General features: G+C 35.9%; 2 protein-coding genes, 1 long non-coding RNA gene and 1 pseudogene across 3 annotated transcripts in view; 2 read left to right on the forward strand and 2 right to left on the reverse strand.

The window, feature by feature from the left end:
* Positions 1–5,577, forward strand: part of HCF173 (high chlorophyll fluorescence phenotype 173) — a 147,529-nt gene extending 141,952 nt beyond the window's left edge. Inside the window, exons 8-13 of the mRNA XM_089428115.1 lie at positions 3,969–4,058; positions 4,186–4,251; positions 4,443–4,499; positions 4,600–4,677; positions 4,765–4,812; positions 4,967–5,577. Of these exons, the coding sequence (XP_089284241.1) occupies positions 3,969–4,058; positions 4,186–4,251; positions 4,443–4,499; positions 4,600–4,677; positions 4,765–4,812; positions 4,967–5,038 (411 nt within the window). The 3' untranslated portion in view covers positions 5,039–5,577. The remainder of the gene's footprint in view (positions 1–3,968; positions 4,059–4,185; positions 4,252–4,442; positions 4,500–4,599; positions 4,678–4,764; positions 4,813–4,966) is intronic.
* A 3,838-nt stretch (positions 5,578–9,415) lies between these two features.
* Positions 9,416–9,827, reverse strand: LOC149168095 (uncharacterized). Its single transcript, XR_016259316.1, has 2 exons — positions 9,738–9,827; positions 9,416–9,556 (listed from the first exon to the last, which is right to left on the reverse strand). It is a non-coding gene; the product is annotated as an uncharacterized LOC149168095 (long non-coding RNA).
* Positions 9,828–9,952: 125 nt separating this feature from the next.
* LOC149168096 (cysteine-rich receptor-like protein kinase 43) lies at positions 9,953–10,613 on the reverse strand. The gene is made up of 2 exons (XM_089426883.1): positions 10,274–10,613; positions 9,953–10,129 (listed from the first exon to the last, which is right to left on the reverse strand). Exons 1-2 carry the CDS (start codon positions 10,548–10,550, stop codon positions 9,969–9,971), a joined length of 438 nt encoding a protein of 145 aa, XP_089283009.1. The 5' UTR covers positions 10,551–10,613; the 3' UTR covers positions 9,953–9,968.
* A 2,278-nt stretch (positions 10,614–12,891) lies between these two features.
* LOC149168097 (nematode resistance protein-like HSPRO2 pseudogene) lies at positions 12,892–14,184 on the forward strand (annotated as a pseudogene).
* The last annotated feature ends 1,922 nt before the right edge of the window (positions 14,185–16,106 follow it).

The following is a 16,106-nucleotide window of genomic DNA, read 5'->3' on the forward strand; positions in this document are numbered from 1 at the left end:
CTTGTGCATGATTATGAAATCCTAGATATGTATATATGCTAACCTAATTGTTGATGCTCATAGTTTGTAAATTATAGGGTTTGTAACAAAGCCCTAGTAGAAGTTTGATATTCTAGGATATGATGATATTGTTTCCGATATGATGATTAAATCTAGGGTTTGCAACAAACCCTAGTAGAGTCTAAAATGTATAGTAGAATTGTTATTTGATTGAATCGTTGATATCTAAGGATTTGTGTCTCTAAGATGGAATCTAGGGTTTGTAATGGATCATAGTAGAATTTGTCATATATCTCTGAAAATAATATTGAGGCTAGATAAAATGAGACTGATTTCTTGATTAAGTCACTTTATGTTGTAGTCTAGGGTTTGTAACAAAACCCTAGCAAGAAGTTGAAGTTTAGAAGTATGTGTCTCTTGTTGATTATGAACCTAACTAAGTTTAGGTATTTGATGTCTAAAGTCTAATGCTTCCATTATTGTATTGACATGATTCTGATATAGTTAAATTCATGCTTTTGAATTTGGTTGTACTTGCTGTTTAAGTTGTGTAGGTACATAATCTTCAAGATGTTGGAGATATTCGTAAGTAAAGTTGACTTGATAATATTGGTAAACATGATGAAGAATGAAGATGATCAAGATGACCTTGATGTTGTAAAAATGAATGAAGCCATGATAGGTTCTCTGATGTTGATCTCCCCAAATTAAGAGGGAGGGCATATTATGATAGTCATGATGGATACCTTGAAGAAGAAATTGGAGAATGAATGAAAGTACTACAATGTATTGAGGATGTCTTGGTGTTGTTGAAGAAATGAAAGAAGAAAAACTTCTGACTAGTTGCATATGAATAACTTGATATAAGTGGCATCAGGATGATTGAAGACCCCGAAGGTTTGTGTTTACTTGTATGCATATTTGAAAGTTTATTACTAATTGGGATTTGTGCTTGTCTTTCCATAAACAGGTTGAACACTCTGCGAGCATGCTTGGACAAATGGATATATCTAGTTTATTAGGGAGAGATGAAGCATCTAATGGCAAATGCTTGGAGGCACATATGGCCGACCTATGTGTGTTTGATATCTAGATCCCGAAGAGGAAGAGTGGTGTTGGTCTTGGAGCTTTGACCTTGGATACACACCTAGATCCCTAGGTTGATGGTTAGTTAATAAACCTAATGGTACCTAGACCGACTGAAAGCTTTAGTCCATCTTAGTCCCACCCGGATATATTACCCTAGTTAGGAATTTACTTTGTAGCATTGAGTGTTCTGAACTCTTTGTAGTTCATTTTTGAGATCTTCCATGAACCGCTATAGATATAGGTAATTATGAATACCTCCCTAGTTAAGAGGGAGTGTTGAAGAATGTAACTAGTATCGGTCTTCATAATTATATTTGAAATGTATTTGTCGAAAGAAAGAAAAATAAATTTTATTATTAAATAAATTGGCTTATTAAATCATGGTTTTCATACTTGGGTCAATTGTTTTTAGGTCAAAGTCTCCATTGAAGACTTCTAGGGTTTGTGTTAAGTGTCTTTGTCCATGTCACAATGTAAGGAACCCTTCTTGGGAACTATTTATCAAGAAAGAAAATTATTTTAATGTAAATTACGTCAATTAGGCCTCCTCCACCCAAGTCGGCCTCAAGGAAGGACAAGTCAGCCTCGTTAGAAAAATTCGATCACCTAAAATGACTATATATAAGCAAAAACTCGACTCATTTGGAGGACATTCCATACATGTTCAAATTGAAGTAGCTGGGAAGCAGAAAAGGTGTGAAGTTCAAGAAGGAAGCTAGGTTTGAATTTTTTGGGTCTCTCTCTCTCTCATATGCAAGGAAATTCTGAAGCTGCATCAAGGTCGAAGTTGTGAAGTTGCTGCATCAAGGTCGAAGTTGTGAAGATGTTGCATCAAGGTCGAAGCTATGAAGCTGCATCAAGGTCGAAGTTGTGAAGCTTCTAGGTTGAAGCTATTTAAATTGCTAGATCGAAACTTCAGTCCTAAAGTTGTGTCGAAGTTCTCTTGCTAAGAAGCCGAAATTTCTGATTTGTTGTTGGGTTGAAGCTATTGGATAAGAAGAGACTACTAAATCATCTTGGAAGGCTGACTTGGTAGAGGAAGAAGGTTTGTTGGCCTAGGGTCTTGGTTTATCTCATTTGAATTACTGAAGGAAGAGTTCTTGACTGAGTTTCCCCTATATAGGGGTTTTTCCTCGCTGTGCGCCTACATCTGGTGTGCTTAATCTTCGTGTTTTGGTTTTGATAATTGCTTGATGAACTAAGATAAACGAAGAACATAAGAAAAACAATAATAACTCAAAGAAATCACGAGTAATTATCAACAAGAGAAAATTTTTTTGCCTGTCTAGTTTTCCAATAGAGAACACAACAAGTTGGGCCTATTTTGTTTTTTCTTTTATTTATTGTCTTCGTTGGGCACTAACTCACAATAGGTGCCTAATATGCAAGCCCATGGCCCTACTATTGTTATGCAATTCATTGTAATGTTAAATTATGTAAAAGTGACATTATCCTTTATCTTTTATTTTCATCCTTTTACTTAAATTTTTAACATTACAATGAAATAACTTGGGATGTTTGAGAGTGGTTCCAACCTCATTGGATTTCATATGGAGAAAGTACAATTTTAGATCTCACTAAACCATTTTTCAAGATTTCAGGGTTTGGGGAATTGCAATGTTTCCAATGGATTTTGTCATGTGTGAGGGTATCAAACTAGCATTTAATCGAGAGAACCAATCCCTCTATACCTTGATGTTAGTGGCATTGATTGTTGAACTCCTCTATCATGATCCTACTAAAAATGTAGCTATCACTCAAACAAAATATTGAATGACATGCTACCATTTTTTATCTTATTTTAATGCGTAGGAAGTGATATTGATGACAAAGATTCCAATACAGACAAATATTTTGATGATATGTAGGTATTTGTTGTAACATGATTTTTTTTTTGGATGCTAGAGGCCATCTCGGTCTTATTTTTGATGTATTTTTGGTTCAAAGATGGATTGCACTAGGTGTTATTTTGGTTATGTGCACCCTTACATGCTCTATAAATGAGAATTTTTTCTTATTTGTGTATAAATGGTTTAGATTCATATGGATGCACATGAATATATGTGGTTTTCTTTAAAATTTGAATATTTTATGTGTTTTTTATTGACCAGTTTTTTGGTTCGGTTTTTTTATTGGTTCCGGTCTGATTCTAACTGGTTCCCAGTCCAGGGGGTCTACCGGTTCGATGACCGGTCCGATTCTGATAACAATGGGTGTAAGTGAGAAGTGCCATTTGATCAAGCCTCCTCACATCACTTTGATCCTATCAATATAGAATATCTGTAAGCCTCCTCACATCACTTTGATCCTATCAACATAGAATATCTGTAAGCGATCTATACTGGGAAGCCTTCCGTGCGGTTAAATTCCACTAAAGAGCAGGAGATGGAGTGCTAAGGTGACAGTGGCAGCCACTTCATTTTTGCATTGGAATTTTGCCCTGCTAGACTTTGAGGCAACAGGTTACAACTCAAAAAACGGAAAGATAAATATGATCAGAAGTGCAGAAATGGAAAAAACATTTTTCTGAAACTTTTGCTTTGGGTTTTTCTGCAATGATGCAGAATACTATGCAAACGTGACAGATTTCCTCCAAATTGTCACTTTATATTAAGCATAACGTGAGAATTGTATATTGCTCAGAGTAAATTTTGTTCTTATAAGCCGAATAGAAACACATCAAATTCACAAATATGTTGAAAGGAAAAAAATGTAAGTTAGGGGGCACGTAAGTCAGAACAACATTTGAGCCTCATTATTTTTATTGATTATTCACTGATGCTACTGCAATGCAATCAAAGTAGCTTTTAGACATGTTTTGTCCTCAGTTCTTGCAGAATTCGGCAGACACTAACATTTGATTTCTAAATATTTTACAGAGTGGTCAAGAGACAGATTTTGTTTTGGTTTCTTGTACAGGATCTGGTATTGAACCTAGTACAAGAGAGAAAGTTCTTAAAGCCAAGCAGGTTATGATTGTACTTGAATATTTTCCTCTCTTTCCAAACTGATTGAATGGTCAAAATATTTTCACGGCTCTTGCAGCTCTTCCAGTTAGATGCTTAGATTTAATTTGATGTTGTTGAATTTTGGAAGGCTGGCGAGAAGACACTGAGAATATCTGGCCTTGGCTACACAATAATTCGACCAGGCCCACTTCTGGTATAATATATTTTGTCTTTGCTTGGTTTGTAATTTTGCCTGTTAATCTCATTATAAATTTTCAGTGAAATAACTCAGCATTGAATAATTATCTTCAATATCTGCGTGAGAACTTTAGGTGGTTATAACTGCATACAAATCATGAAACGTGGCATCAAAAACTTATTAAACCTGGCTCATGACAATTTCAGGAAGAGCCTGGAGGCCAGCATGCACTTGTGTTTGATCAAGGAAACAGGATTACACAGGTTAGAAATTCAACATTACAATCTCTTGCAGGCTCTGATAATATCAATATTTCTGGTCATTCAAGGGTAAAGACATTTACATTTCTCCCTATGGTTATAGGGGATAAGTTGTGCAGATGTAGCAGATATTTGTGTAAAGGCCTTGCATGATTCAACTGCAAGGAACAAGAGCTTTGACGTGAGTACCTACTCTTGAATGCCTAATGTTATTTGTGCATTTTTATTTCCATTTGGGTTAATATGCACGGCTTTTCATTTTTCTCAGGTCTGCTATGAGTATGTTGTAGAGCAGGGGCAAGGACTTTATGAACTGGTAAGCACAGTCAATATCTCAGCACCTTCTACACTAAGAAGTAGCATGAACACTCTGTTTGAGTGATCAAGGCCTAATAGAAGAAACAGCCATGTTGATATCGGTGGCCTACCTTCTTCAATGGCATTGACATTGTTTTGTATGCTTGTGGCAGGTTGCCCATCTACCAGACAAATCAAATAACTATTTGACTCCAGCTCTTTCTGTTTTGGAGAAGAACACTTGACATCAAAACAAGCATGGAAATATAGCCATCTATAGCTCCTTTGTCAACAATTTGGCATTCTTACGTAACTACAATACTAGTCTGGACTGTATAGGTTTCTTATTATTCTTTCTCAAATCATGAGTAGCCTGGAAAGTCAATCAGGCTTCAATCTCATACTTGGTCGTGGTTTACGCCAAGCAATTGCATCTATAAGCCTTCTATTGTTCCTCATTGTACTTATAACCAACCAGCATCTATTTGATCATCCATTATGAGAGTCATCTGAATTCCCACGTTGAGGAGCTGCCTCTTAGTTGTGCCTGATTAACATTGACTTAGCATCAATGTATTTCACCTATAGTGATTGCAATGGTTTTGTTTCAGTGATCCTAGTGTATAGGAGAAGATCCATCAGAAATTTTCAGGCATAAAGAGAAGACAAAAGAAAAGTCGAATCAATCCTGAGTTGGCAACAATGCTTTCTGCTGCAGTGTAATTTCTCTTTATGGAAATCTTTCCAAATTGAAATTCAACTACCAAATCAGTTTTGTTTCCAATTTTCTTTTACTTGCATATATGCAAGCATCAAGATTTAGTTTCCTTTTTCGGAAACAAAAACATGGCACTTAGTGAAACAATTTTGTTATCAGACATTGCAAGCATCAAGATTAGTTTCCTTTTTCGGAAACAAAAACATGGCACTTAGTGAAACAATTTTGTTATCAGACATTGTGAAGTTAAAAGACATTGCCCCCAGTTCTTGTTTTACATTGTTCCATTATTCCAATGGAATATTAACCTCTATTAAGAGTAAAGTACTTTTGAGACAGAATAAAAACATGCCATAAGCTTAATACTGCAATATTATACAAATAAACACAATTTCCATCATTCTAACAGATTGTAATTGCAAGATACTCGACACATATGGCATGAGCCCTGAGGGTCCACGTGATGAGTTTTCCGAGGCTATAGGGCGTAAATAACGTACATTGCATAACCAATACAAGCCCACGACGCAGAATGATTTCTCCACTAATGCACAATCGGCCTACCCAGTTAACTTATCTAACTGCATCTATGAAGATAGTGAACCCGCGAAGTATGATCCTTGTGGGCCTACACAATACAATTATTTTGGGCTAGCAAGGTGCAAGGTGCAAGAGACCTGCATTAAGTAACTAATATGGACTAGAAGGCAATATCAATCCCCACTGTTATTAGCCAAATATGAAATCAGATTATTATAATTAAAATCTGAAATTAAGTCTGTTATTAGCCACTGTAATGATCCCAAGGACATTGACAGATTCTAATTTTGTATGAAGAAGGGTAAATGTTCTATGAATTTGAACTTTTCAGGTTTGTAATCACTAGAATTTGGCTACGCAATCTTTGCCAAATTTGCAATTTTTGGATTTGATAAAAGTGTTATTTTTAACCCAAAAATGGGTGCAGCACTCTGAAGACCTCCATTCCAACAGGATTGTATAAATGTTCAACAGGATTGTGTAGTGCAGCACTCTGAAGTCCATTCGAACAGGATTTGTATAAATGTTCAACAGGATTGTGTAATATTAACATTTGCTATTTGCAATTCCTCAAAATTCAAAATAATTCTTGTCAGATTATTAGGTTAAGATAACCAGTATCCCTTCATGTTATTTTAAGCACCTGGAAAAGAACAAATTTGTAGAATGACTAAACTATGGAAATTTGTATAGCAGATGTATTATAGCAGATCGTACTAGGTAGCACGAACCTAGAGGGTTATGATATTGTTAATAGCAAACTTAGGTACAACAGATTGATAACAACATGAATGACCTTAGCTAAACAATAATTAGCAGATTATATTGGTTTAAGAGATGAGTTTGAAAGTAGCATATTCTTCCATTCTATCACAGCAAACTGAGAGGTTATTAGGACAAATTATGGAAACTGCTATGGCAAAACTCCCAAATAGGAATTACTAATTTTATTTATTTATTTAATTAATTGCACTGAGAACTATTTATTTAATTGATTGCACTGAGAACTCTTAATGCCTGGGAGTGGAAAGGATCTCTGTGTCCATGGGCAACGACATTGCTAATAAAATAAACTGAAAAAAGAGGAGTCCAACATCCAATGTCAAAAAAATATTGCTTTGTTATTTCTTCTAATTATTTATAGTGATGCTCAAAAATAAACAAGCACACAGTCATCTTGGTTCTGGATCTTTCATGTCACTACAGGTTTGCACTTCGTTTTTTTAACATTTTTAACTGCTTAATAGATCTAGTGTGAATATATGCCTGTTGAATGCCAACTCATAGAATATCCCATAGAAATATGGACCACAATTTACTTTCCCATGGACTTCAAACAAAAGAACGAAAATCTCTATAAAATGGAAGGCAATAATGTTTCTAGTTGAGAAGAATAATTATTTGAGGCGAAAAAAGAAACTATTATATATTCATCTAAAGTCCTAATTGTTTCGAGTTGCAAGAGTTTTTCCGTTATTTTTCCTCAACTTTGTTGACTGCTTAATCCATCTATGCTTGTTGGATGCCAACTCAATTGTAAAGTATAACGGCAATAAGGACCACGATTTATTTTTTCACGGGCTACTGGCAATAAAACAAGACTTTCCATGAAAACGGAAGGCAGAAGGGGGTTTAGGCTGAGGAGAAGTCGTGTTTGTTTGCTTCATTCCCTAATGTCAAACCACATAAGGTTAGGATATGGAAGGAAGCCTTATAAATCTTTCTCCAATTGCTTCACTTATCACTCTTTTCTCTTTTCTGTTTTTATAAAACCAGAACGATAGCATTATATTAATAAAAATCTGCGGTATCGACGCAACAGTTACATCAAAGGAGGGCAATTCCCATTAATTGACTAAACTTCTGTCTTTGGAATGACCAATGGGTAATAAATATGAACTCTTTTATCTATAGGAATATAGACACCAAAATACTTAAATTTGACAATGTGTGTAGCACATACTGTCAGAAGGAGGATTACATCCCCAGGTCCTGTTCCCCAAAATGTGGAGAAATTGGAATGTTCAGATCAGGTAGGACTTGATCTGTAAGACAATATATAGTCTTGCTTGAGGATGAGGGTTCCAAGTGCCGCTTGTTGAGGGAATTCTACAACTCTTCAACCTGCTGATGAAGGCTGGATAATTTGTCCTCGGTTCTGCACATGATTGTCCAAGACGAACAACTCCACAGTGGTGGTCATGTTGGAGACCCGTTGATTATGTCTGAGTTGTAAGGAAAGGAATTCTTCGTCGACTTGAGAAATCCGTTCTATAATCTGTTGATACTACCTGTTAGGTTGACGAAGCATGATTGTGGCTACCCACTTGTACCGACTTGTATCAGAAATTAGCCAAATCTTTAAGCCAAATACAAAAGGAGCCTACCCCCACCCCTCGCCCCCCTGCCCGAAGGAATCTCTGATGCTTCCTTAGAGGATCAGGGCTAACCTGACTAGACCAACTCCGAAGAGCACAAAATAAGAAGACTGTCACCTGGAACAGATTGATTCCTACCAACTGCTGATTGATATTTTCAACCTTGAAATAGATCCGTTCCAAGTGTTGTGTAATGTCAATCGGGAGTGCATAGAGCTTGTACATCCCTTAAAGGCATATACCATCACTGACAACTCTGGTGCAGGGAAATGAAAAGACACCTATTTTCTTCCAATGCTTTCCAGACTTCAACATCTGTCACAGTATAGAGTTTCTGAACCAGGAAATTATGTAAGCCAATGACCCGCAATGCTTATCCCAGTGAATTATCCCACTCTCATGGCACAGAATAGTGTTCACATCACATCACTGTTGCCGTTTCTTATGCCAGTAGCTTCCTAATGACGCCGACCACACCAAGAAATTCCTAATATGGAGATTAAAAGCACCACGAAAATTGACCAAATTCGACCAATCCAGTCTGCCCTAGTGCAATATAACCCACAAAATACAAGATGCCAATTTTAACAAAGGGATAAACCAGATAATTTTCAGACAGGTAAGGTTGATGGGAAATGGCTGACTGATCCATTTGATCTTCCGAAGTCCATTTCTGGGAATGCAACTTATCCTCCAGAATTTATGGAGTGCCCATTGATCCTGAGTCGCCTCCTCATCATTACTACGCCACTCCTGCGTTCTCTCCGCCTTCAATTTCACACACAGCACAACTCTTGAACGGCACTGCCATCCCAAACAGACGATGAACCCATAAATATGGCAAGGATGAAAATTACTTCCAGGTACAGAAGTCATTTCAGAAAAGCACCTGATGACCTCCGTTTGCACAAGAGGAGCGAAACTTGCCATGAAATGCCTGTCATAACCAGGTGAGAAAACTGCTGACACACCCCAAGGGCGATTCCTATTTCCACCTCCATAGCAAAGTTAATGCTATGGAGGTACCCTCTGACAGCCCGACGACCACCATCCACCATGCATCATATTTCCATCCATCATCGGTCTCCGGCATCCCTCTCCGGCTGCCCATCTGCGCCCCGGCGACCCTGCCCGCAGCTCAAATCGTATTGATTACAGATTGATCAAATCGCAGCCACCCTCAAATCGATCGTATTGATTACAGATTGATCAAATCGCAGCCACCCTCAAATCGATCGTATTGATTACAGATTGATCAAATCGTATTGATGACATATTAATCAAATACGGCGCGTGGCCTCCACTCACTCAAATCATATTAATTCCCGGGAGAGCTCATTTACAGATGGCAAGAATGCGACCACCCTCCTCCCGCCTTCAAAACCCTTCCTGCTCCGCGGCAAACAGAACAAAACCTGCAAAACCGAACAGAACATTATCTGCGAACCGCTGCAAAACCATTCTGCGAACAGCTGCAAAACCATTATGCGAACCGAGGAGCGTTCAATTCAATACCTGGAGGAGCTGCGGCTGGCAAGGTTAGTGCCGAATTCTTGGTGAATTTTGTAATATCTTCTTGTAATAATATCTTATACGTTCATGTGTAAATTTGTTTTCCGTCGGTCGCCATTGAAGGCCTCGAGCTGTGCCCTCTATAATCTTTAAACGATTTTCCCAACTCAAAGGATTCCTTATCTCTCCTGTAGATCTCCAAAAAAATATTTGCAAGCTTCAATACAGATAATATTTGAATGCTTCAATACATGTAATTGAACCAATACAACTTTTTTTTTTAACGAACAACTTGAATCGCTAAAACCACAGCTTTAATGAGAACAGCTTACCAAACAAATGCTTGTCAAGACTGTTATTTGACATAAATTCATAAACCAGCAAGCGTTCATGCCCTCGCGTGCAACATCCAAACAAACGAACAAGATTACGGTGACGGGCGCTGCTGATGAGCCTCGCTTCTGTGAGAAACTCCTGTGCGGCTTCAGTAGTCTGATGCCTTCCATTCAGTTTTTTAATCGCAACTTCCCTCCCATCCGGAACTCTTCCCTGCTCGTCTAAATAATTAGAATCCATCTGCAAATAATCCATATAATTGAACAGACTCATTGTTTCTTTCAAAGTTCCCGGTAGAATTTTTCAGAAACTCGTAATCGAAAACCTCAAAGCTTTCCTTAACCGCAGTTAGGTTGTCATCTGCACACAGTATTTCTCACAACGATTAAATAAGACCAAGTCAAAGAAATCCGGAAAATGTAGTTTGGATTCTGGAAGCCCTAATAGTGATGATAAATCACCTGGTCGACTGCAACTCTTCCATTGTCTACTTCGTCGACATAACAGTACGAAACACACCACTGCAACCAGCACTGCTCCGCCAACGCTGACTGACAATTTGGTCACTAGTTTTGAAAGCTGATGGCGAGGAGGGCCGAAGATGGAAAACCGAAGGGAAAGCTGATGGACGGGTTAAATAAGGGCGTCGATATGCATGAAGCTGAGAGACGGGTGGATGATTTGAGCAACCTGGCAGACAAGGGCGATGGCATTCCTGCATGGAAAAGGACGTGGAGGAGCGAGCAGCTGGCAAGGGAGGCTTCCTGATTGGGCGGTTTAATCGCTGATTGCCAGTTGTCGTTGTCCGGAGGTCATCGTCTCTAGGTCATTGCCGCTTATAGCCAGTTGATCATAGCCTTGGTATTGCCAGTTATCGTTGCCAATAGAGCGAGGCGTCATAGAGTGTTGTCGTTGCTGCTACATAGTAGGTTGTAAATATTTAAATATATAAATTGAGTTTATTAATAATTTAATTTATATGATTAAATTAATTTTGAAATTTTGTAATGTAATATGTATAATTATTATATTAATATTGGTTAAAAATTTAATTTATATTATATAAATAAAAATTATGAGTTAATTATTAATTTAAACAACTCACCAAGTTGGAATAACCTCTGCAAGGTAGTTCCGATAACACAGTTAAGAGAACAAACTATCGAGCTCAGTTAGACAAACATGGTAGGTTAAACAATAAGAATTTAGTAGCAAAACCGAGCAAATCTCTATCGGAATGAATTGGTGAAATGAGATAATGTTTTGGCAAAGGGAAGGTTGATATGACCACCATTGGATCAAAATGAATAAATTCCAACCATTGATTAAATACCTGGGGGCTAACCATAGATTGCATGTGAAGTCATCTGGACTCGTGTAGGGGGACCAATAGATAAGCCCCATATAATCAAAGTTATACTGTGTTTATTCCATATTATGGCATGTATAATAAAGAAAAGTACTTTGGGAAACCATCAAATAATGCCTGTGGTGGAACGCTAGTATAAATAATAACATAAAGTTTGTTAAGTTGGTTCAAATCACCGTTGCATACATCAAAACTATATTTCACCATTTTTAGATAGGAACTTAGGACATATAAGATATATGTCACAGAAAGGAAACACGCCTATATACATACCAAGTAAGAAACAATGTGTATCTACCAGAGGAACTTAGGTTAAAAATGGTTAAACCCTATTTTATATTTATTATATATAAAGGTGTGTGAAGAAATGTTAAAGGGCTATAAAGCCTTGTTAAAATAACTAAAGGGAAAAAACAAACATCTATGTAGTTAAGGAAGCCAGGGAAAAGAAAAGTTGAAGAAATTAAAGAAGGAATAGAACTAAATAATTAAATAACAAAAGCTTAACATAATGTTATTTTGTTGAATCTGGAAGGAAGCCAGAAAGAAAAGAAAAAAAAAAAAAAAAAAGTTGAAGAACTTGAAGAAGGAATAAAACTAAATAATTAGATAACAAAAGCTTAACTAATTTTATTTTCTTGAATCTGATCTTCTCTTCTATGACTAAAATTAAAGAGAGACAAAATATGGAAAAATTGAGCATCTCTCACTCAACCTCTAGATTCACTAGCATGAAAGTAGATACATTTAAGGTATTACAAATCAGCTAAAGAGTTGGGACAAATTCCTGATAAATACGATCTACATCTTAAATAAATCTCACAACTTGACTAAGAAACCATAATCTCAACAAACATATGAAAATACAACGAGAATGTACGAGTTTGAAGTAAATTTACTTTTTCGTTTCATAATAAAAAAATCCCAAAGTGACACTGACCAACCACCGTATATTTAGCTTATATCTATTCACTTTGTTAACTGGAAAAATTTATATTTATGTGTTGACATTATTTAACTCTTTTCATTATTTATGTGTTGAGTTTTTATCATCTACATAAAAAGTTTAGTTGCAACAAATAGATATGTTTTTTGTCCAGTAACGTATTATATATAGCGTTTAAAATGTATTTTAGTGTTTATTCTATTATTATGTTGTTCTTTTTAGATTATGGTATATGGAGAGCATTAGTGTCTTTACTCTCCTCGTTATATTTGCAGGAAAAAAATATGTCCTATAAAAAAATGGCATCCTATTTTGCCTTTGTTGGAGAATCCATAGAGCCCTCCCCCATGGAGTGTGCAGGTTACGAGCAGTATGTGCATCTCCCCGAGCTCAGTGCCATGTGGAAATTCAAGGAATGGCCTGGTTGGTCTAGAGAGGGGTTGGTAAAGGCTGCCTTACAGTCATTGGAGATTACTTTTCAGTTTGTTTCGTCTGTGCTCTGTGACACAAGGACTTACATTGACAAAGAGGAATGGAAGAGAAGGCTTGAATCCTTAATTAGTTCCCAGATTGAGTTGATTTCAATGATTTGTGAAAATGACAAGCAGGTTCCCACTCTTCAGTTGTCAGTAAGTAGTGGTGTTCTCTCATGGAAAGTTTTCCATGAGGTATGGCAGAGACCTGGTGCTTTACCTGTGGTTAGCAGAACAAGTGAAGAGAGCTTACTTCCTCGTTTGGGTACATGGAAAAGCGCTGAAGCTATGGTTTCTAGAATATGGCTTGCCATTGAAGGCCATATGCAGAGGACTCCCTTCACTTTAGGTCTGGGGGAACCAAATATGTCAGGTAAGCCTCTTCTTGAATATGATAGAATCTGCAAGCCAAGATATTTGCACTCTTTAAAACAACATAAACAGTTCCATAATCTAGAAGATGCCAAACTTTGCAATGTCCTCCAGATCTTTGAGGCGTGGGTATTTGTAGGCCAAGAATTGTTGCAGAGAGTATATGAAAGAATAGACTCTGGGGATTTCGTAGGAGCATCCGCAGACTGTTGGATGGTTGAAAGGATGTGGAACATGCTCACAGAAATTGTGAATTTGCTTCTAGTGATGGACCCAGATGATTTCCTTTGCCTTAAACACCAGTTGGCAATTAGTAGCACTAGTACACTTGCAGGCGCATATTGCCTTCGGTCTGCCCCCCTTAGAGACCTTACAAATGCATGCAAGGAACTAAGGCATCTGGTGCCCAAAGTCATCGGTGTTGAGGCTGATCCAAAGGGTGGACCAAGGGTCCAGGAGGCACTTATGCATTTGTTTCATTCACATGGACTGCGCTCACATAACACTTCAGGTGCTTACCATGTTGCAACAATACATGTTCTGTTGGCCTTCCAGGCAATAGAAGCAGCGGTGAAAAGGTTTTTCTTCTCATATCAGCAGCTGGTAGTAACAACCATGGGTAGCACTGAAATGAAGGGTCCATCATATCTAGGTGCTTGTGATGCCCTACGTCATATATATTTTGAACCACCTTATTTCCCTAGTGTGGATGGTGCAAAGACATTTTTGGGTTACTATTGGCACTAAAAGTTACAACTATGGTGGATGGTACACTGGAAGATCTACAGACAAATCAAGTGAAGTGTACAAGAGAAAGAATAGTGCCTTGAGTTTTTCAATGTATTACCCCAAATTCATACATACACTTTTTACATTGACAGTTTTGAGTACTATACGTAGAATTATATTGGATATAGGATTAGACTCATTTTTGTTCATCCCCATCAGTAGGACCAATCAATAGAACAGTGGTAGAAATTTGGGATTTTTTTTTTCCCTCTCCAACATGGATAGGATACTAAGGATTCATAGTGTGCAATTCCTCCTTCGTTAAATAGTGTATGAGATTGTCCAAAATTAAAAAGGTAATTATTAAAATTATTAAATTTTACGAGTTGTTTCTTTTTTTAATTCTTTACCTAAATTTTATGATGGATTTAATGATATTTATATAATTCATTATAAATTTTAACATGAAATGTAGTTTAATGCTGTTATTTTTATATGTTTTTTTAAGATTTTTTTATTCAGTGTGTGAAACTGAGATAATTTTAATTTTAATTTGTTAAGTTTATTTAATGGAATGCATCATAATTTTTTTAGATTATTGAATTTATTTAATGGAATGTATCATAAAAAATTTAATGTATTAAATCTATATCATATTCAAGCTACATTCCTACCATAAATATCCACTCATTTCCAAAGTTTTGAGAAAAAATATTAGATAATGCAGTTCAGATTGACTAATAACATATAATTAGTATAGTTTTTTATCTCTACATTTATTTTACAAAGTACTCTGATACTTCTTCATACTCTACTTTAATTTTCTTGCACATGGCCTTGTGTTATTGCTTAAGATGTCATTTAATTTAACTGAATTTATGGTAAAGGTATAAATTTTGCCTTTAGTTCTTCAATACAAATTTGTTTTAATGAGATTGTAAATTTTAGTCAAATTATTTCTAGTATTTTAGATATATACTATTTATAAAATTTGACTAGAAATAATTTGACTAAAATTTACAATCTCATTAAAACAAATTTGTATTGAAGAACTAAAGGCAAAATTTATACCTTTACCATAAATTCAGTTAAATTAAATGACATCTTAAGCAATAACACAAGGCCATGTGCAAGAAAATTAAAGTAGAGTATGAAGAAGTATCAGAGTACTTTGTAAAATAAATGTAGAGATAAAAAACTATACTAATTATATGTTATTAGTCAATCTGAACTGCATTATCTAATATTTTTTCTCAAAACTTTGGAAATGAGTGGATATTTATGGTAGGAATGTAGCTTGAATATGATATAGATTTAATACATTAAATTTTTTATGATACATTCCATTAAATAAATTCAATAATCTAAAAAAATTATGATGCATTCCATTAAATAAACTTAACAAATTAAAATTAAAATTATCTCAGTTTCACACACTGAATAAAAAAATCTTAAAAAAACATATAAAAATAACAGCATTAAACTACATTTCATGTTAAAATTTATAATGAATTATATAAATATCATTAAATCCATCATAAAATTTAGGTAAAGAATTAAAAAAAGAAACAACTCGTAAAATTTAATAATTTTAATAATTACCTTTTTAATTTTGGACAATCTCATACACTATTTAACGAAGGAGGAATTGCACACTATGAATCCTTAGTATCCTATCCATGTTGGAGAGGGAAAAAAAAAATCCCAAATTTCTACCACTGTTCTATTGATTGGTCCTACTGATGGGGATGAACAAAAATGAGTCTAATCCTATATCCAATATAATTCTACGTATAGTACTCAAAACTGTCAATGTAAAAAGTGTATGTATGAATTTGGGGTAATACATTGAAAAACTCAAGGCACTATTCTTTCTCTTGTACACTTCACTTGATTTGTCTGTAGATCTTCCAGTGTACCATCCACCATAGTTGTAACTT

Source organism: Pinus tabuliformis, chromosome 4_2 (assembly GCF_031772625.1).
Source record: "Pinus tabuliformis cultivar Carrire ecotype Pingquan chromosome 4_2, CPIR1, whole genome shotgun sequence".
NCBI lineage: Eukaryota > Viridiplantae > Streptophyta > Pinopsida > Pinales > Pinaceae > Pinus > Pinus tabuliformis.